The following is a 23,541-nucleotide window of genomic DNA, read 5'->3' on the forward strand; positions in this document are numbered from 1 at the left end:
CATAGGGGTTAAATTTCCAAAATTACTGAGTGTGGCTTCAATAGCCAGAGACTGCGGTCATGTGTGTGTGTTCTGTTTGCATTGAGTGTGTGTGTATGTATGATCTATCTTTGGATGAAGGCATTGTTGGCTGAAAGCTTATTTTCTGCCAGTCTTTTTGTTGTGCCAACCTGCGACTCATCATCTCCACTATATGGTAAGAAGCAGCTATCCTTTTCATAATACTGTCAAAAGTACTGAAACATGTATTTCTTTATTTCTGATTGAGAAACCAAAGACCAATTTTCATAGGTCTAGCTTCAAATTGCCTTAATAGTGACATATTTTCAAAACCCTTTTGTCCCCTGTTTCATTCCTTGAGAATGGAATCTCGAAAAATCCGTTCTTAAATGACACTTAACAGTATAAGATTAAGACCCTCTCCATTTATCAAGTTTCTAGCCGTAACGGTTTGGTGCAGGACAATGATGAGTCAGTCAGGACATTATTTTGTACACTATGAAACGAATTGTCATCTCTGTGTCAAGGAAGCCACTTCAGAAATAGTGTACTAGTTATTGCTCTTTAGTTCACAAAAATATAGACCAGATGACTATTAATGCCTTTGAGAGAGAAAAAAAAGATCATCAGTTACCTTTCAATATCTGCCCCGTTTTCTGTCCGCGACCTCTTTGTGTTTTGCCAAACACCTTTATTTTACTGATATTGTCATTGCAATGTCATGAATTATTATTATTATTATTATTATTATTATTATTATTATTATTATTATTATTATATTTTCACACTCATTGTTTCCATAGTAAATTTTTTCTCATGTTAAAGTTTATATGTAGGGGAACATAAGTATGCATGTATATATTAAACCGGGGACCTAGAAACAACAGAGAGGCTTCATCCCACCCTCAGTGGTTCACAACCCCACAACAGATCACAGCAGTCCACTCATACCACCACCGCCCCACACCGAACTCAGGGTTATTGTGCGGTTCGGCTCCCAGTGGACGCCCCCCCCTCTGCTGCATGGGGAACGTCTCTTAGCAGATAAGTTTAACCCAAAATTTTTGCGTGCTAGAATAAATGTGGTGTACGCATACGTGGAAACAGTGTTTGTGCAGCAATTGCCGACATAGTGTAACTGACCCCCCATGAACCATGGACCTTGCCGTTTGTGGGGAGGCTTGCGTGCCTCAGCGATACAGATGGCCGTACCGTAGGTGCAACCACAACGGAGGGGTATCTGTTGAGAGGCCAGACAAACATGTGGTTCCTGAAGAGGGGCAGCACCCTTTTCAATAGTTGCAGGGGCAACAGTCTGGATGATTGACTGATCTGGCCTTGTAACATTAACCAAAGCGGCCTTGCTGTGCTGGTACTGCGAATGGCTGAAAGCAAGGGGAAACTACAGCCGTAATTTTTCCCGAGGACATGCAGCTTTACTGTATGATTAAATGATGATGGCGTCCTCTTGGGTAAAATATTCCGGAGGTAAAATAGTCCCCCATTCGGATCTCCGGGCGGGGACTACTCAAGAGGACGTCGTTATCAGGAGAAAGAAAACTGGCGTTCTACGGATCGGAGCGTGGAATGTCAGATCCCTTAATCGGGCAGGTAGGTTAGAAAATTTAAAAAGGGAAATGGATAGGTTAAAGTTAGATATAGTGAGAATTAGTGAAGTTCGGTGGCAGGAGGAACAAGACTTTTGGTCAGGTGATTACAGGGTTATAAATACAAAATCAAATAGGGGTAATGCAGGAGTAGGTTTAATAATGAATAAAAAAATAGGAGTGCGGGTTAGCTACTACAAACAGCATAGTGAACGCATTATTGTGGCCAAGATAGACACAAAGCCCATGCGTACTACAGTAGTACAAGTTTATATGCCAACTAGCTCTGCAGATGATGAAGAAATAGCTGAAATGTATGACGAGATAAAAGAAATTATTCAGGTAGTGAAGGGAGACGAAAATGTAATAGTCATGGGTGACTGGAATTCGTCAGTAGGAAAAGGGAGAGAAGGAAACATAGTAGGTGAATATGGATTGGGGGGAAGGAATGAAAGAGGAAGCCGCCTTGTAGAATTTTGCACAGAGCAAAACTTAATCATTGCTAACACTTGGTTCAAGAATCATAAAAGAAGGTTGTATACCTGGAAGAATCCTGGAGATACTAAAAGGTATCAGATAGATTATATAGTGGTAAGACAGAGATTGAGGAACCAGGTTTTAAATTGTAAGACATTTCCTGGGGCAGATGTGGATTCTGACCACAATCTATTGATTATGAACTGCAGATTGAAACTGAAAAACTGCAGAAAGGCGGGAATTTAAGGAGATGGGACCTGGATGAACTGAAAGGACCAGAGGTTGTAGAGAGTTTCAGGGAGAGCATAAGGGAACAATTGACAGGAATGGGGGAAAGAAATACAGTAGAAGAAGAATGGGTAGCTCTGAGGGATGAAGTAGTGAAGGCAGCAGACGATGAAGTAGGTAAAAAGACGAGGGCTAATAGAAATCCTTGGGTAACAGAAGAAATATTGAATTTAATTGATGAAAGGAGAAAATATAAAAATGCAGTAAATGAAGTAGGCAAAAAGGAATACAAACATCTCAAAAATGATATCGACAGGAAGTGCAAAATGGCTAAGCAGGGATGGCTAGAGGACAAATGTAAGGATGTAGAGGCTTGTCTCACTAGGGGTAAGATAGATACTGCCTACAGGAAAATCAAAGAGACCTTTGGAGATAAGAGAACCACTTTTATGAACATCAAGAGCCCAGATGGCAACCCAGTTCTAAGCAAAGAAGGGAAGGCAGAAAGGTGGAAGGAGTATATAGAGGGTTTATACAAGGGCGATGTACTTGAGGACAATATTATAGAAATGGAAGAGGATGTAGATGAAGACGAAATGGGAGATAAGATACTGCGTGAAGAGTTTGACAGAGCACTGAAAGACCTGAGTCAAAACAAGGCCCCGGGAGTAGACAACATTCCATTAGAACTACTGATGGCCTCGGGAGAGCCAGTCATGACAAAACTCTACTATCTGGTGAGCAAGATGTATGAGACAGGCGAAATATCCTCAGACTTCAAGAAGAATATAATAATTCCAATCCCAAAGAAAGCAGGTGTTGACAGATGTGAATATTACCGAACTATCAGTTTAATAAGTCACAGCTGCAAAATACTAACGCGAATTCTTTACAGACGAATGGAAAAACTGGTGGAAGCGGACTTCGGGGAAGATCAGTTTGGATTCCGTAGAAATGTTGGAACACGTGAGGCAATACTAACCTTGCGACTTATCTTAGAAGAAAGATTAAGAAAAGGCAAACCTACGGTTCTAGCATTTGTGGACTTAGAGAAAGCTTTTGACAATGTCAACTGGAATACTCTCTTTCAAATTCTGAAGGTGGCAGGGGTAAAATACAGGGAGCGAAAGGCTATTTACAATTTGTACAGAAACCAGATGGCAGTTATAAGAGTCGAGGGGCATGAAAGGGAAGCAGTGGTTGGGAAAGGAGTGAGACAGGGTTGTAGCCTCTCCCCGATGTTATTCAATCTGTATATTGAGCAAGCAGTAAAGGAAACAAAAGAAAAATTCGGAGTAGGTATTAAAATTCATGGAGAAGAAGTAAAAACTTTGATGTTCGCCGATGACATTGTAATTCTGTCAGAGACAGCAAAGGACTTGGAAGAGCAGTTGAACGGAATGGACAGTGTCTTGAAAGGAGGATATAAGATCAACATCAACAAAAGCAAAACGAGGATAATGGAATGTAGTCAAATTAAGTCAGGTGATGCTGAGGGAATTAGATTAGGAAATGAGACACTTAAAGTAGTAAAGGAGTTTTGCTATTTAGGGAGTAAAATAACTGATGATGGTCGAAGTAGAGAGGATATAAAATGTAGACTGTCAATGGCAAGGAAAGCGTTTCTGAAGAAGAGAAATTTGTTAACATCGAGTATAGTTTTAAGCGTCAGGAAGTCGTTTCTGAAAGTATTTGTATGGAGTGTAGCCATGTATGGAAGTGAAACATGGACGATAACTAGTTTGGACAAGAAGAGAATAGAAGTTTTCGAAATGTGGTGCTACAGAAGAATGCTGAAGATAAGGTGGGTAGATCACGTAACTAATGAGGAGGTATTGAGTAGGATTGGGGAGAAGAGAAGTTTGTGGCACAACTTGACTAGAAGAAGGGATTGGTTGGTAGGACATGTTTTGAGGCATCAAGGGATCACAAATTTAGCATTGGAGGGCAGCGTGGAGGGTAAAAATGGTAGAGGGAGACCAAGAGATGAATACACTAAGCAGATTCAGAAGGATGTAGGTTGCAGTAGGTACTGGGAGATGAAGAAGCTTGTGCAGGACAGAGTAGCATGGAGAGCTGCATCAAACCAGTCTCAGGACTGAAGACCACAACAACAACAACAGTGTAACTGAGGCAGGATAAGGAGAACCAGCCCACATTCGTCAAGGTAGATGGAAAACTTCCCTAAAAACCATCCACAGACTGGCCGGCACACCAGACCTCAACACTAATCCGCCAGGTGAATTCGTGCCAGGGATCAGCACACCTGCTCGCTTGGGAAGCAATGCATTATTAGACTGCGCGGCTAGCCTTGCGGGCAACACAGGTATAATGAACTTACACAAAAACATCATATTTCATATATCCTGCTGTACTACTTCTTCCTCCTCCTCCTCCTCCTCTTATTCTTATTCTTCTTCACCTTTTCTTGTATCTTCTGTTAGGTCGGCTTTGACATTATGGTTTCAAGCTATGTTTGTGGTAGATGGTGGCTGGATGCTCTGCCTGACACCACCACTCGCTCCCTGCACCACACATATTTTCCATCTGTCTGTGTCTGTAGTAATCTATGTTGAAGTGTGAGAATGTTTTCTAATTTTTTTTGTAGTGTGTGTCTGAGGTGTTATTTATATAACTAGATGTGTAAAACCATCTAAACATCATGTACAAGCTAGTTCACCAGCTCTCATCGGTAATCTACGAGGGAGATACGATCCAGGGCAGGCTCACCTCCCTGTATCACAGAGGTGGCACTTTAAATGGGCTAAGCTGTCCAGTCGGGTATTTATACTGCTGTAGGAATAAAACCAGTGTCATTTTCAGTATTTGCCACTCCACAGTATAGTTGTGTCTATGTACTAAATCAACCAAAGTGTACACTGGAAATAAAGCTAGGTGTTCAGTGACAAACAAGAGAATTCTTATTAAGTTGAGTAGATTTCATTGCTTCCCCAACTTTTCTGATGAAATTTAATGCAGATCCATTGACTAACTTCCTCATTCCATAAACTGAGCTGGAGCTTGGTGTACCTTGGTTGTCCTCCTCCAATAGTCATTTGGGCTTCAGTGTATTTAAGCACTAATTGGACAATGCCCTAATTTGATATAAATTAATCAAACCTTTATGATTCAAAAACATATTTATCATTTATATTGTACTAGCAAGACCCGTTCGGATAGCCAAGCATGTTAAAGTGCTTGTTTCTGGGATACGGGGAAGTGCGCCGACCACGGGTTGAATCCACCTCGCAGTTTATTGATCGAAGTCAGTGTGGTGATCAGCCTGCATGTGATGTTTAGATGAATACAGTGCCGTTTCCCACATTCCACCTTAATTAAATGACACACAAACATTTTGGAAAACAATGTCATATCTGACCACACTCTATATGCTAGACACAGACAGAAGGGGAATATGGGTGGGAGGTGGGGAAGTGGTGACCTGATCATAATAATAGGCTATATACAGCTATCACATTCAGTGAGATAGCAGACATACTGTACTACTCCCAATCCACCGCTGGATGAATGTGTCTCACTTGCCTGGGAAGAGAGGATTCAGTGTACAGTTCATACTACAGGAATTTACAGAAGTATCGTCTGTTAAAATGTGATCTCATATACTTGGAAGACAACGTAAGTAGTTGAATATGGTAATACTTTAATTATGCCAAGACATTGTACCTGTAGCCTACCTGTTGCTGTTTTACTGTTGTATGCTGCTCTTAGTTTTAATACCTTTTGCTCATCCTACACATAATAAGCACTCATCAACATCATTTACATTTACAGCACATACTAGACATGTGATTAAGGATTTTTTTTTTTAGAATGGCAAAAGTGATGAAGTTGTTGGTGGTGGTGGTGGTGGTGGTGGAGGGGGGGGGGTTATTCGATTTCATCCAAAATCTTACAGTGGGAGCTTTGCAGTTGGTTGTATGTTTTGTAGCATTGAGAACATATAAAACCAGAGTCACCTCCTCCTGCTCCTTTTTCTCATTTGCAGCTCCTGCACAGGAAGAATGGTTGCCATGATATAGCCCATTTTGTTCTGATTTTCTTGTAATTAACAATAAGTGATATTTATGTTGTAGGAAGAAATACTGTGCAATCGTTTGTTGATTAGACTGATAAGTGCTGAATCATGCAACTATTTTGTAAACAATACCTATCCTTTCCATCAGTTCAACATGGCAAGAACACTAGGCCATCAAAATGTATTCAAAAATATGTCATAATTTTATAAAAGATCTGTGTTGATGTATTAACTCTACATCTACACTTCCTCAGGATTCGTCTAGTGAATCCAAACCTTCTATGTGTATCTCTCACAACTAGATTCATGTCATCATTCCATCATAAATTTCCCTGGGTGGATATTCTTTTATATTTGATGGTTGTGACTGATTTCAGAGAAAGACTAGTATAGGTGGAAGGGAGAAGACGAGGTGACTGTTTGGTTTGAAAGTAGGAACTTTGCTGCTGTAAGAGCTGTAAGAGAGGAGGAGAACTATCTGGGAGATTTTTTTATGACCAAAGTTAGTGGTGCACTTATGGGAGAGGAAAGTGTAAAAGCATTTATTATTGTAGGTATTGAGAAACTTGGTGCTGAAGCAGATTCAACACATTATGAAAGGGGTGCAACTGTTGATGTGGAGATATACTTGCATTTAGTTGGTTTTATAGGGACAGAGGTTTGAGGGAAGATCTCAAGAAAATAGAGGCCATTGTTGAACGTGGTTACAAATTTGAAGACTGTACACACACACACACACACACACACACACACACACACACACACACACACACACACCCACACCCACACACCCACACCAGGTTATATCAGATTTCCACACATTTTGACTGTGATCTGTCAACATTGCTGTTTGAAATGGCTCAGCTGTCTGATAGATGGGGAAGTTGTTGTTGTATTGGCACTGATGGTAAACCAGTACAACTGTTCTCTGGCATACACACTGCATTCCACGTTATCTTGTCAGTGAGTTATTTCTGTATGGTTCCGAACTCATAATAATCACCTCACGAGGTGTTAAATTAGTTGCATGAGCAATATAGTTTTGTTTAGGAAGGAAGAAAGATAGATTTGGGTTTAACGTGCTTTCAACAGTGAGATCATAATAGGTGGCACACAGTGTCAGGCGGAAAAGAAAATTAGCCATGTACTCTTCAAAAGGAACCTCCCTGGCACTTGCTATAAGCCATGTAGTGACACCACAGAAAACCTAAGCCTGAATAGCCAGATGAGGATTTGAACTGCCATCCACCTGAATGTCTTACCACTGCACCATCTGCTCTGTTTTTGTATAGCATTTTCTTAAGAAGTTGTTTTGTGAATTTATTTGCATCCCATCCTCGAACTCTATCAGTGCTATGTCCCATTCCTCTTTAAACACCGAGTGAGGTGGCACAGTGGTTAGCACAATGGACTCGCATACAGGAGGACAGCGGTTCAATTCCCAGCCATACTGATTTAGGTTTTCCGTGATTTCCCTAAATCTCTTCAGGCAAATGTCAGGATGGTTCCTTTGAAAGGTCATGGCTGTCTTCCTTACTCGTCCTTCCCTAATCCTATGAGAATAATGCCTCGCTGTTTGGTCTCTTCCACCCAACTCCTCCTCAAACCATTAAACACACATGAAAGATTTTTTGCATTCATCAAATTATTATGTCACATCTATATTTCAGTTATATGATAGTTGATTTAGGACACTTTTAAAATTATACTTTTTTTTCCTTCTGTAATGAACCCCATGGATTTACATAGGCTGAATGGTTAACTAAATTGAACGGCTGTGTCTGATGTGATCATATTTCATGAACTTGTGAGACTTGGTGTATGCTTTCTTCACTGCCATACTATTTACACTCCAATCCTTGCATCAGATTTCAAATCTAAATTGGAAATTGTACTGCTTTTTGTTAAGTGCAAACGTGCCACATAGCATCTGGTTTCTTGTTGACAGCTCTTACGTCTGAATGTACATCATTATCCATGGTATTAAAACTGTTAAATAGATTTAATGTCTAAGAGTTCATGATCTGTTTCATTTTCTCGCATCTCAATACACTCTAATTGGGCAATAAAATTCAATCCATAATTGACTACATAAATATTTTTAAATAGTGAAAGATGTTAGTGTTGAAATGTTGGGCAGTACTTCATTTATTATTAATTATAGGCTTTAATCATATAATTTTGTTTTGACCTTTAATTTTTTATGAAATCCAAGTGAAACAATATATTGTTACTAAAAAAATGAGCCATTGATGACTTGATTCTTTGAAGGAGTATTTAAATTTAATGTATACATTTGTTTCATTATTATCTCAGTGTTAAAGACAGTGAAACATCAAATGCATTTCTTACTGATGGTAAAATAAGTGTGTTGCGGTAAGTGTTATATGAGATGTGATATAATGGAAAATTTATTTACCATACATCTGCTTGTTGCTGTAGACATAACAAAGAGACTATATCATAGCTACTTACAGTCAGTAATAAGATATGGGGTTGTTTTTGAGTGGAGCATTATGTGCCTAGGTAATTCCAGAAAAAAATATGTCATTAGAAATTTGTGTGGTGGAGGGAACCATGTCACCCTTCATTTAAAAATCAGGGGCTTTTAACCGTCCTCTATGTTTACGAGCCCATCATCTTTTAAGACTGTAACTCATAATTATTAAAGGAAGAACATTTTGATCACTCACTTAATAAAAGAAATTAAGATCACTTTATGCTTAGTGTTAACTGATCCAGATTATATGCTCAGGCACCACAATATAAGGGAATGAAAATCTACAACAAATTTAAAAAAACAACAACAACAAAATAGTAACTACATAATATTTTTGCTATAGAACTGACACTGCTCAGTGGGAAGAGTTCATTGAGGATGAACTGTAAATGGGTAATTTAATCAGGATGTCACTTATCATCACCGTTGTGTAAATACTGCTGTACAAAATAAAAATGAGAAAAAGAAGAGAACTGTATTATTCACTTTAAAATGCTGATTTATCCCATTAATATAATTTTATATTAATTAATTATGTTACTCATTTTTATATAACACCTGTATCCTAATACTCATTTTTATATTACTCCTGTACCCTAATTGCATTATTAGCAAATTTATATTATGATCTGAATAAATTGCAATTCACAATGCTTAATTTTAATACTGATTTTTTGTTTTAAACAGCTTCCAATGGTGAAAACAGACTCTTCATATTTTGGTCGACTTGTTATTGCTCCATACAACATTGTTCACTACAATATATTTACAAATCATGGACCCAATTTGTATGGCACAGAGCCATTTTCATTTTACTTTGTTAATGGGTTCCTGAACTTCAACTTTGTGTTCTTAGCAGCTTTATTCTCTCCTCTTTTTCTGGTGAGTAGAATGTCAAAATGTGATTACTGTTATTTACTTACATATATCACTAGAAACCATGTTGACAGGATGAAACTCGTTGGTTGGATCCTGATATTGTCGGGCAACATCAATAATCAAATGAAAGGAATGAATTTTGTTATATCGTCTGTGTGCTTTAATAGTTTAGTTTCTTGAGTTTCTGCATGTAAATTTAATATCTAATAGCCACAGTTCTCGCATTTTCATTTGCGTCGGAAAGTAAACTGATTTTGTGACATATTACAAGTTCCTAATCAGGGGAGAATTATTTAGTTTCACCTGAATGCTTCAGTAGTTACGTTTTTGAATATCTGTGTATTATTAGACACAGTTCCTGCGTTTTCGTCAGGGTCAAGAGTAGAGTTGCGCAGCATGTGCCAATAGTCCGTTTATCTGCATAGATTAGTTTTCCACCGTCTTTAGTATGGACAGGGACTGCGATTGTTGTGTGCAGATGCTGCGAGCCGAGTTAGTGACACTTCGCTCTCAGCTTCAGGATGTGATGGCTTTGGTTACACAGCTTGAGGCTGCAATGGATGGGCACCACTGTTGTGGGCCGGACTTGGGGATCCAACAGATGTCCAGCACGTCTGAGTGCTCCGACCGGTCCTCACCGGTGGCCAACCCAGCTACTACTCGCACTGAGGCTGACCCCTCACCTGTGGTCGAGTGGGGGGTCACCCCGGTGCGAAGCAGGCGGTGAAAGACTTCCCAGGTGGCCACACATAAGGCCTCCCCGGTTTGTCTGACAAACAGGTTCCAGCTGCTGTCTGTGGCTGACACTGTCGCTGAGCCAGATGCTGTCGCCTGTCCTGTTTCAGAGGAACCCACTCAGTCTGCAAGATCCGGGCAATCACAGAGGGTGGGATTATTGGTAGTTGGGAGCTCCAATGTTAGGCGCGTTATGGGTCCCCTTAGGGACTTGGCTGACAAGAAGGGTAAGAAAACCAATGTACACTCCGTGTGCATACCAGATGGACTCATTCCAGATGTGGAAAGGGTCCTCCCGGAGGCCATGAAGAGCACAGAGTGCAGCCATATGCAGGTGGTTGCTCATGTCAGTACCAATGATGTGTGTCACTTTGGGTCAGAAGAGATTCTCTCTGGTTTTGAGCGGCTAACAGAAGTGGTAAAGGGTGCCAGTCTTGCTTGCAAGATGAAAGCAGAGCTGACCATTTGCAGCATAGTGGACAGGATCAATTGCAGACCTCTGGTACAGAGCCGAGTGGAGAGTCTGAATCAGAGGCTCAGGCGGTTCTGCGACCATGTAGGCTGCAGGGTGGTTGGGTTTCGGGTGCTATTGAATAGGTCAGGTGTCCACTATGTGCAGGAGGCAGCTATATGGGTAGAAGGGGCTGTGTCGCATGGACTGGGTGGTTTTTTAGGTTAGAGGGTCTCGGGGAAAACACAAGAAGGGCTTCAGTCACAAAGGGTGCAGGCTGGACACAGGAAGAACGTAAATACGGGAACCATTTGTATAACAATTTAAATTGTTGGAGCTATGATGGGAGAGTACCAGAGCTCCAAGCACTAAAAAAAAGCGCTGATGCTCAAATCGTTATAGGTACTGAAAGCTGACTAAAACCGGATATAAGCTCAGCCAAAATTTTTGCGAAGAACCTAACTCTGTTCTGAAAGGACAGGCTAAACATGGTTGGCAGTGGCATGTTTGTTGCTGTTAGAAGTAGTTTAACTTGTTGCGAAATTGAAGTAGATACTTCCTGTGAGTTAGTATGGGCAGAGGTCATTGTTGGCAACCGGAATAAAATAATAATTGGACCCTTTTACTGACCTTCCAGTTCAGATGATACAGTTGCTGAAAGGTTCAAAGAAAACTTGAGTTTGATTTCAATCACGTACCTGACTCATATGATAATAGTTGCTGGTGACTTTAATTTACCCTTGATATGTTGGCAAAAATACATGTTTAATTCCGGAGGTATGCATAAAATATCATCCGAAATTGTGCTAAACGCATTCTCTGAAAATTATTTCGAGCAGTTAGTTCATGAGCCCACGCAAATAGTAAACGGTTGTGAAAACACACTTGACCTCATCAAATAGTCCTGAGTTAATAACGAGAATCAAAACCAATTCAGGGATTAGTGAACACAGGGTTGTCATGGCGAGATTGAATATTGTAATCCCAAAATCCTCAAAACATAACGAAAAATATACCCATTGGGGGAAAAAAAAAAAAGTTAAAATTTCACTTGACGCCTTCCTGAGAGACAGTCTCCATTCATTTCAAATTAATAATATAAGTGTAGACCAGATGTGGTTTAGATTCAAAGAAATAGTATCGGCAGCAATTGAGAGATTTATACCAAATGTATTAACAAACAACGGAGCTGATCCTGCTTGGTACACAAAACGGGTTATAACACTGCTGCAGAAACAATGAAACAAACATGCCAAATTTAAACAGATGCAAAATCACCAAGATTGGCGATATTTTACAGAAGTTCGAAATTTAGCACAGACTTCAATGCTAGATGCTTATAACAGTTTCCACAACGAAACTTTGTCTCAAAACCTGGCAGAAAATCCAGAGAGATTCTGATCGTATGTGAAGTATGTTAGTGGCGAGAAACAATCAATGCCTTCTCTGCACAATAGTAATGGAGATACTATCAAAGATAGTGCTGCCAAAGCAGAGTTACTAAACACAGCCTTCCAAAATGCCTTCACAAAAGAATACGAAGTAAATATACCAGAATTCAAATCGAGAACAGCTGCCAACATGAGTAACGTAGAAGTAAATATCCTCGAAGTAGTGAAGCAACTTAAGTCAATTAATAAAAGCTTGTCTTCTGGTCCAGACTGTATACCAATTAGGTTCCTTTCAGAGTATACTGATGCATTAGCTCCATACTTAACAATTATATACAATCATTTGCTCGACGAAAGATCTGTACCCAAAGACTGGAAAGTTGCACAGGTTACACCAATATTCAGAAAGGTAGTAGGAGTGATCCACTAAATTACAGGCCCATATCGTTAACATCAATATGCAGCAGGATTTTGGGACATATATTGTGTTCGAACATTATGAATTACCTCGAAGAAAATGGTCTATTGACACACAGTCAACATGGGTTTAGAAAACATCATTCCTGTGAAACACAACTAGCTCTTTATTCACATGAAGTGTTGAGTGCTATTGACAAGGGATTTCAGATCGATTCCGTATTTCTGGATTTCCGGAAGGCTTTTGACACTGTACCACACAAGAGGCTCGTAGTGAAATGCGTGCTTATGGAATATCATCTCAGTTATATGGTTGGATTTGTGATTTCCTATCAGAGAAGTCACAGTTCGTATTAATGAAAGGAAAGTCATTGAGTGAAACAGAAATGATTTCTGGCATTCCCCAAGGTAGTGTTATAGGCCCTTTGCTGTTCCTTATCTATATAAATGATTTGGGAGACAATCTGAGCAGCCGTCTTCGGTTGTTTGCAGATGACACTGTCATTTATTGACTTATAAAGTCATCAGAAGATCAAAACAAACTGCAAAACGATTTAGAAAAGATATCTGAATGGTGCGAAAAGTGACAGTTGACCCTAAATGATGAAAAGTGTGAGATCATCCAGATGAGAGCTAAAAGGAACTCCTTAAACTTTGGTCACATGATAAATCAGTCTAATCTAAAAGCCGTAAATTCAACTAAATGCCTAGGTATTACAGCTACGAACAACTTAAACTAGAACAAACACATAGGAAATGTTGTGGGGAAGGCTAACCAAAGACTGCGTTTTATTGGCAGGACATTTAGAAAATGTAACAGACCTACTAAGGAGACTGCCTACACTACACTTGTCTGTTCTCTTTTAGAATACTGCTGCACAGTTTGGGATCCTTACCTGATAGGACTGATGGAGTACATTGAAAAGTTCAAAGAAAGGCAGCATGTTTTGTATTCACATGAAATATGGGAGAGAGTGTCACAGAAATGATACAGGATTTGGGCTGGACATCATCAAAAGAAAGGCGTTTTTTGTTGCAACGGAATCTTCTCACAAAATTCCAATCACCAGCTTTCTTCTCCAAATGCAAAAATATTTTGTTGACACTGATCTACATAAGGAGAAACGATCACCACAATAAAATAAGGGAAATCAGAGCTCGTACGGAAAGATATAGGTGTTCATTCTTTCCATGCGCTATACGAGATTGGAATAATAGAGAATTGTGAAGGTGGTTCAATGAACCCTCTGCCAGGCACTTAAATGTGATTTGCAGAGTATCCATGCAGATGTAGATGTAGAAATGCTGAACCTTCACTGTAATGTTGATAGAACAGTTGAAATAAATACATTCGGAACAATATTGAAGGATGCAATTTCAGTAGCTACCCACTAATTGATGGAGACCTTTCTTGTTCCTTGTGTCCTGAAAGTACTTAATTCAGATCATTCTGCAAGAAAACAGTGGCCAGGTGATAGTTTGAAATTCCCTTATGACATCCTGTCATTCTGAGAATTCATGAATTCGATGAAATTATGCCGGTGGTCTCACAAGGAACCCCTTGAGTGCTAGTTCACTAGTTAATTCTTTAGTAAGGCTCATTTGAAAGTGTTGTGTTAACAGTTACTATAGGAAAAATTTTAGCTGCTAATAACACAGCATGTGCATCAGAAGGGTGACAGGAAATGAGTGTCTCGAGGTGCAGAGATCAACCTTCTATGGGATGTATGTATTACACTTTACAAAATGGACATAGTCGACATTCAAGAAATGTTCAAAACAAACCATTAACTTGCACCATGAACACTGAATAAAAATTGGCGTGCCACGGTGATCACAAAGGTTAGCTCCATCAAGAATGAAAGCAAATTCCTTGGGAGTTACAAACCGTCTGGGATGTTCAGCTAGGTATCCACTGTTAAAAAATGCATATATAATCCTATTAGTGTAATGAGGTGATGAGAACTGATTGAATGTAATGCCATGCAACCAAATGCAAAACAGTCTGTCGTGGAGCTTATCGTGAAACTGGCTGTCCTTGAAGGCATAACTGCATTTGGTGTTTTATAGGCACAGAGAAAACAAACATCCGGAGGCTTAATATGTCCAGTGGTTCCAGATGGTATGAGTTGCAATGTCACACATTTTGCAGGAGGGATAGTTTACTCTACAGTGGTATGATATTTTTATGCAGACAAGAAATAAAGCAAAAGCAAGTTGTTTTAATGAGCTATTGGCCAGAAGCAGTGCTGATACCATAGTCGTAGTTCTCTTTTGCCCATTTTTCCACTGTTGCTTGCTGTGACATAAATATTCCCTATTGTCCTTGCAAGATCACTCACTTGGGAAAGAATCATAGTGGGCAAAGTAACTCCAACTATTTGCAGCACAGTAAATAACTTTCCAGCCAATTTACCATTTAGATGAACAGTCAGCATAATTATATACAAATGTGTTAAAGAATTGATGTTAGTTGATCGTGATACAACTCTCATGGTACCTCTAATTTCTAGGGTTCCTTTCATATGTGTTTCCTCTTCAAAACCCAATTGGTCAGAGTTGGAAACAAATTCCTTACTGAATGATGGGATAAGTTTGTTTATCTCATCTACAAATTTTTGGGCCGATTGTGCAGTTTGTTGTGCATTGTCAAGGTGACACTTTATTTGAAATTTCGTTTCTTCCATCTTCCAATTCTGTGGCACTGTTTGCAGTTATGCAAACGTCCACTGCTTCCCTGGAGCCACTGTGCTCGATGTCACATGCAGTTTGATGTGCATAATGTAATAGGTCACTGTCAACATATATGTTGTAAATTGTATCTAGTTTAGTTTATTTATTTGTGATATGCTCCATCACAGTATTTGTAATATTATGTGTATGTATTGAGTGATTTTGTGTGTGTGTGTGTGTGTGTGTGTGTGTGTGTGTGTGTGTGTGAAGTGTAATGTTTGTGTTACACGATGATGATGATGATGATGATGATGATGATAGAAGAGAGGGAAGGGAGAGCACCAAGGGGCCCCCAGACTTGACGACCCCATCCAATGGATGGATCATCATTAACAGTGTCACATGCCTTCCTTTCATGAGGCACTGCGGAGGGGTTTGGTATTTAAATCAGAACATTGGCAGTGAAAATTTTATGCACTACACAGTCACATTACTGTGGAGTTATTTGAAATCTTATGAACTTGCTTTTAAGTATGCCATGCATGATCTACCATATACATAATTATGCTGAAAATGATTGTCCTTTACTACGTTTCACTATACATCTACATCTACATCTACATCTATACTCCGCGAGCCACCTTACGGTGTGTGGCGGAGGGTACTTATTGTACCACTATCTGATCCCCCCTTCCCTGTTCCATTCACGAATTGTGCGTGGGAAGAACGACTGCTTGTAAGTCTCCGTATTTGCTCTAATTTCTCGGATCTTTTCGTTGTGATCATTACGCGAGATATATGTGGGCGGTAGTGATATGTTGCCCATCTCTTCCCGGAATGTGCTCTCTCGTAATTTCGATAATAAACCTCTCCGTATTGCGTAACGCCTTTCTTGAAGTGTCCGCCACTGGAGCTTGTTCAGCATCTCCGTAACGCTCTCGCGCTGACTAAATGTCCCCATGACGAATCGCGCTGCTTTTCGCTGGATCATGTCTATCTCTTCTATTAATCCAACCTGGTAAGGGTCCCATACTGATGAGCAATACTCAAGAATCGGACGAACAAGCGTTTTGTAAGCTACTTCTTTCGTCGATGAGTCACATTTTCTTAGAATTCTTCCTATGAATCTCAACCTGGCGCCTGCTTTTCCCACTATTTGTTTTATGTGATCATTCCACTTCAGATTGCTCCGGATAGTAACTCCTAAGTATTTTACGGTCGTTACCGCTTCCAATGATTTACCACCTATGGCATAATCGTACTGGAATGGATTTCTGCCCCTATGTATGCGCATTATATTACATTTATCTACGTTTAGGGAAAGCTGCCAGCTGTCGCACCATGCATTAATCCTCTGCAGGTCCTCCTGGAGTACGTACGAGTCTTCTGATGTTGCTACTTTCTTGTAGACAACCGTGTCATCTGCAAATAGCCTCACGGAGCTACCGATGTTGTCAACTAAGTCATTTATGTATATTGTAAACAATAAAGGTCCTATCACGCTTCCCTGCGGTACTCCCGAAATTACATCTACATCTGCAGATTTTGAACCGTTAAGAATGACATGTTGTGTTCTTTCTTCTAGGAAATCCTGAATCCAATCACAAACCTGGTCCGATATTCCGTAAGCTCGTATTTTTTTCACTAAACGTAAGTGCGGAACCGTATCAAATGCCTTCCTGAAGTCCTGGAATACGGCATCAATCTGCTCGCCAGTGTCTACGGCACTGTGAATTTCTTGGGCAAATAGGGCGAGTTGAGTTTCACATGATCTCTGTTTGCGGAATCCATGTTGGTTATGATGAAGGAGATTTGTATTATCTAAGAACATCATAATACGAGAACACAAAACATGTTCCATTATTCTACAACAGATTGACGTAAGCGAAATAGGCCTATAATTATTCGCATCTGATTTATGACCCTTCTTGAAAATGGGAACGACCTGCGCTTTCTTCCAGTCGCTAGGTACTTTACGTTCTTCCAGCGATCTACGATAAATTGCTGATAGAAAGGGGGCAAGTTCTTTAGCATAATCACTGTAGAATCTTAAGGGTATCTCGTCTGGTCCGGATGCTTTTCCGCTACTAAGTGATAGCAGTTGTTTTTCAATTCCGATATCGTTTATTTCAATATTTTCCATTTTGGCGTCCGTGCGACGGCTGAAGTCAGGGACCGTGTTACGATTTTCCGCAGTGAAACAGTTTCGGAACACTGAATTCAGTATTTCTGCCTTTCTTCGGTCGTCCTCCGTTTCGGTGCCATTGTGGTCAACGAGTGACTGAATAGGGGATTTAGATCCGCTTACCGATTTTACATACGACCAAAACTTTTTAGGGTTCTTGTTTAGATTGTTTGCCAATGTTTTATGTTCGAATTCGTTGAATGCTTCTCTCATTGCTCTCTTTACGCTCTTTTTCGCTTCGTTCAGCTTTTCCTTATCAGCTATGATTCGACTACTCTTAAACCTATGATGAAGCTTTCTTTGTTTCCGTAGTACCTTTCGTACATGATTGTTATACCACGGTGGTTCTTTCCCCTCGCTTTGGACCTTAGTCGGTACGAACTTATCTAAGGCGTACTGGGCGATGTTTCTGAATTTTTTCCATTTTTGTTCCACATCCTCTTCCTCAGAAATGAACGTTTGATGGTGGTCACTCAGATATTCTGCGATTTGTGCCCTATCACTCTTGTTAAGCAAATATATTTTCCTTCCTTTCTTGGCATTTCTTATTACACTTGTAGTCATTGATGCAACCACTGACTTATGATCACTGATACCCTCTTCTACATTCACGGAGTCGAAAAGTTCCGGTCTATTTGTTGCTATGAGGTCTAAAACGTTAGCTTCACGAGTTGGTTCTCTAACTATCTGCTCGAAGTAGTTCTCGGACAAGGCAGTCAGGATAATGTCACAAGAGTCTCTGTCCCTGGCTCCAGTTCTGATTGTGTGACTATCCCATTCTATACCTGGTAGATTGAAGTCTCCCCCTATTACAATAGTATGATCACGAAACTTCTTCACGACGTTCTGCAGGTTCTCTCTGAGGCGCTCAACTACTACGGTTGCTGATGCAGGTGGTCTATAGAAGCATCCGACTATCATATCTGACCCACCTTTGATACTTAACTTAACCCAGATTATTTCACATTCGCATTCGCTAATAACTTCACTGGATATTATTGAAACCTTTACTTCTATAAATACTCCTCCACCATTGGCGTTTATCCTATCCTTGCGGTATATATTCCATTCTGTGTCTAGGATTTCGTTACTGTTCACTTCCGGTTTTAACCAACTTTCCGTTCCTAATACTATATGCGCACTATTTCCTTCAATAAGAGATACTAATTCAGGAACCTTGCCCTGGATACTCCTGCAGTTTACCAATATTACGTTAACTTTTCCTGTTTTTGGTCTCTGAGGACGGACGTTCTTTATCAACGATGATAATGTCCTCTCTGGTAAGCCGTCAGGTATTTTATCGTTTCGCCCAAGGGGGGGTCCCTCTAACCTAAATAGATGGGATTTGTGGCTCCCTGTCCGACAAGGCAGATGAATTACATGTCTCAATATTTGTTTTAATATCACTTTCACTTGTTAAGCACATTTCATCACCAGTTGTACTCGTCAAGTACATTGTCCGCACAGTTGAGTGCATATGGCACCACACATTCCACTGACTTAGCTTGCAGAAATGCTAATATTTCATCTGTCACGTACTTCTCACTCTGCAAAATTCCTTGGATTCCTGTCTGACAAAGTGCCAACTTCAGCAATGTTGTAGGTATAATGCAATGTTCGTTTTGTTTGTCATTGCCATTGTTTTATTTTGTATCAACACCTCTAGCACTGTTGTGAGTTACTCATTGACTAAGCAGTTCACCTACGCTCCATAGCCGCATGCTGTGTGCACCATTGAATACCTCCAGTTCGCACCCTGTTGCCATTAACAGCCAATATTGCAGTTGTGTGGTGGACAATATGTGGAGTGTCAAATTCTGTAAACATTATTGGCCTTTTGTGAGCTCACAATCAAGGTTCCTTTGTCAATGTAGGCTTCACAAAGATCATTATCATCTTGTGTGTGTTAGAAAATCATTGAGCTTAGCCCATGTCATGAAATAACATTACAGATATTTATGGAATGCCAACAGACCTCCATTGTGTGATAATGTCCAACCATCAATTTGAAAACTTTATTATTGGAACTCATGATCATGTTATATTTTCAAGCCTCCGTACTCTAGTGAGCAAATTTACAAGATCATATAAGGTGCTTTCTTTTGTGCTGAATTTTTAATTAGGCACTTTGAGGGTTTTATGTTTGTACCTCCCACAGAAATTACTGGGTGCTTCACTGAACCACCAGTACCAGTGTATTACATTCTGATACTGTTCTGGTCAGGGTGACTCGTTTGCTTCAGACAGTTCCTTCCAAGGTGTGTAACAAAAATGTGTGCCCAAACTTTCTGGAAACATTCCTCAAACATAGAGAAATAAAATGTGTTATATGAACAGTCGCCCAGAAACACTTTATTTCCCTGTTAAAACTCAATTTCTACTTCTCATCATAATCATATTGATGATGGGAAACACATACAAACAACATACCAGGATTACAAGAAATGTTTTCTTACATGAAATGTGCAAAATACCCTCTTGGCTGTGTTTGGTCAGAATGTATAGTAAGTTTTAATTCTTAGGTTCACTGCCAGTGTTGGTTTAATAGAATGAAAATAATGGTGACATGTGACACTCTTCATTACTTGTATTGATATGTTACTACATTCACTGCTTTACTAGCATCGTCCGCCCCGATAGCTGAGTGGTCAGCGCGGCGGTCTGTCACGCCAAGGGGCCCGGGTTCGATTCCCGGCTGGGTCGGACATTTTCTCCGCTCAGGGACTGGGTGTTGTGTTGTCCTCATTATCATTTCATCATCATCAGTGGAAGGCAATGACAAACCACCACCGGAATCACTTCCCTAGAAGCTCATGCGATGGACTTCTCTGATGAGGCTTCCCCCATGACAAGACCTGCCGTAAGGCAGAACACAAAGTTTAAGTCTTTTTTTTACTGGCATCCAGCACATAGCATCAACTGTTTACTGTTCATCATGGCTTTGGTTTCCTATGTGTCTCAGCAGATGGTAGTGGCTGTGGCATTCAGCATTTGCATTGGGAGAGATGTCTGGAATGATGGTACACCAACAGGAGAATATTTGAAGCAACTGCTTGTTGTCTTTGGGAGCAAGAGTTGAACTGATTCCTTAGCCTCCACACTCTCTGGACCTAAAACCTCTAGACTTTTATTTGTGGGGGCATTTGGAAACTCTTGTTTATGGAACCTTGGTACAGTATTTACAGAGTCTTCGTGTCCGAATTGTGGAAGGGTGTGAAACAACAGCCAGTTCTCCAGGGATACATCACCACATCAGGGATTCAGTGGAAAAATGGGTTGATGTATGTATTCTTGTTAACAGAGGACATTTTGTACATTTCCCTTTGGAAAGTGTTTCATACTGTGCTGATACATTCTTTTCCTGTGTGCTTCCCGTGATTAATGTGATTGTGAAGAAAATAATGTCCAACGTGGAAATAAAGTGTTTTATACTCATGCGCATATAACGCATTTACTTGCTCTATGTATGTGGAATGTTTCCTGAAAGTTGTGGCCATAACTTTCTGTTGCATACTGAATAGTAACACATTATTCCAGTGCATATGTTACATCATGGATTGAGTAGTTATGGACCTCTGTGTAACTTTATGGAGATGAAATGTCACCTCTGTCAGATACTTGTGGAACTGACCTGCCATTCAAGCATCTCAAGTTCATATTGTCTGTCGTGCATGACAGTCTTACAAGTTCTTTCTTGTCAATCTAGAAGCAGATAATTGGGTGTATCTTAAGTAATTGCTTGCATTTAGAGATATGGTGAACTAATTAACATGTAAGTAATGAAAAGTTCAAGATCAATATATTGTCGAAGTTTTAGATTCTCAGATCTGTTGTATTTTGGCACATGTTCTGTTGCAGATGTTGGATCCATGATAAAGTAAGCATCAGAGGGAAAGGAAAGTTATGACTATTTGTCACTACCTATGGCCTTTCAGGCAGTGTTCAGGTGCTCTAATGTCAATGTGTAAAACATGCAGTCACATTCTCCAAACTGAGAAAACGTGTTTAGTAATAATACCTGTGCCAGCATATTTTCTTTGGGTTTAGCTTGATTAAACCATTGCAGACATTGCCAAGGAATGTTAGAGTGCATGAGCTCAATAACTAAAATGATGCCATTAGAAAATTCTTGCCAATTATTAGCCGTATAAAATAAATATGTGACAACTTAAATGATTGACTTCTCAGATTGCTCTAGTTGCCTTCCTCTTTTCCTCTATCTGATTTTTGTTTCCAATTTCACTTTTTTTTTATCTTGAATTTTCATTTCACCTTTAAAAGTGTGTGCCCCCCCCCCCCCCTTCCTCTTGGCAGTTTTTGTTTCTTACCCTCTGTCTTTACTTCTTTATGTTACTAACTTGCTGATACTCACTGTAGAGTTTTTTAATCTGCCACATTTTAAAATTTATGTGCTCATCATCACTGCTCCAGTTGCTCATATACGGCAGCTCATAAATGGCTTGCGTTTAAAATGATGTTAATGTTGATCAAATTTTGTCTACGTAGGCAATTATGAGACAGTCAGGCTGCTCCTGAACAAATGATGCCAGTTATGAAACTGCTTCTTCTTCTGTAGCACTACAGCCTTTGGTGAGCCTTGGCTTAAATTGTTTTCCTCCACACTTCACAGTTTTTTGCATCTCTTTTCCACCCCTGGTCTCACATACTCATGAGCTGCTCTTTTACATCATCAACATTTCTGTTTGTTCTAGGCATCTATTTTCATCTAGTAACATAGAGCACATCTTTAATCATTTTCTTTTGTATTCTTTTTTCTCTGCCATTCTCTCCACATATCCTAGCCATTGTATTAGTTGTGGTTTGATAAATTTTACTATATTTCTTCCTTGTATTAATGCCTGTAGCTTGGTGTTATAGCACACCCTGCAGCCTTCTTTCTCCCATATTGGACCATAAATTTTGCATAGTACTTCTTGCTCAAATCTTTAGGCATTTTTGCCATCTTCTGTCAGCGTCAGTACCTCTGACCCATTTATAACCACTGGGTGAACTAGGGAGTCCCATTCTTCTTATAACAAGATTGTTTCTGAAGAGTTGTAGATTTACAAAATAAGCTCTGTTTTCTGCATGCAACTTTTCCCTTATAACTTTCCAATGCATCAAAGCTCCCAGTAACTGAAAGAGGACACTCCTTTGAAACATTTCCCATTTATGTTTAGACAGATTTTCTTTTATTTTAATTTATTCTGAGGCCGATTTTTAAAATTTCTCTTTCCATTGCCACATTTGTTCCGTTAAGTATGTTGCCATTTCTTCTTACCACTGCAGTGTTATCAGCGTATGCACATATCTGGCTAATTTTAATAAATATGGTGCCTGCTTTATTGAATTTATTTGTTATGCTGTGCAGAGCTGTATTGAATTACACAGTGGAGAGATTGTCACTTTGCTTCACTCATTTGTTACAAAGTTTTCACTTGGCCTGTTGAATATATCTATTTTTGCTCTTGTCTGTATCATTATCATTCTGATTAGATTTATTAATTTGGCACATAAACCAACTTCTTTCAGCCTTCTGTATTTTTGCTGTCAAAGAATTGTTTGAAAACAGTGAATAGTAAGTGCAGAGCTTTATTATCTCTGTAGAACTTTTCAGCTATTTCTCTGACCACAAATATGTGATCAGTTGTTACTCTGTCTGATTAAGAACTACACTGATATGCATCTTCTGTGAAATTTTGCATCTTTTTGTTTAGCATATTTGTGAAGATCATATAAGCCTTGCTTTTCACATGTTGGTCTGTCTCCTTTGTTATAAATGGGAATTGTTATTCCAGTTCTCCAATTATCTGGCATGGTTTCAGTTGACCATATATATGATATCCGTGTGTGCAGTTCCTTTATTACAGCACTGCCCCCACATCCTGTTAATTCAGACATTGTGCTGTCTTAATTGGGGGCTTGATTGTTTCTCATGTTGTGGACAGCCATAGATACCTCT

The 23,541-nt window shown here is 39.7% G+C and overlaps 1 protein-coding gene across 2 annotated transcripts in view; it reads left to right on the forward strand.

Moving 5' to 3' along the window:
• The window catches only part of LOC126457644 (alpha-1,2-mannosyltransferase ALG9), a 152,547-nt gene that overhangs the window by 39,719 nt on the left and 89,287 nt on the right, over positions 1-23,541 (forward strand). For both annotated transcript variants that reach the window (XR_007585496.1, XM_050094118.1), the window contains exon 7: positions 9,536-9,730. Coding sequence is in view for 1 of the 2 variants with exons in the window: in XM_050094118.1 (XP_049950075.1) it covers positions 9,536-9,730 (195 nt within the window). In the remaining variant the exon portion in view is untranslated. The remainder of the gene's footprint in view (positions 1-9,535; positions 9,731-23,541) is intronic.

Source organism: Schistocerca serialis, chromosome 2, assembly GCF_023864345.2.
Source record: "Schistocerca serialis cubense isolate TAMUIC-IGC-003099 chromosome 2, iqSchSeri2.2, whole genome shotgun sequence".
Classification (NCBI taxonomy): domain Eukaryota; kingdom Metazoa; phylum Arthropoda; class Insecta; order Orthoptera; family Acrididae; genus Schistocerca; species Schistocerca serialis.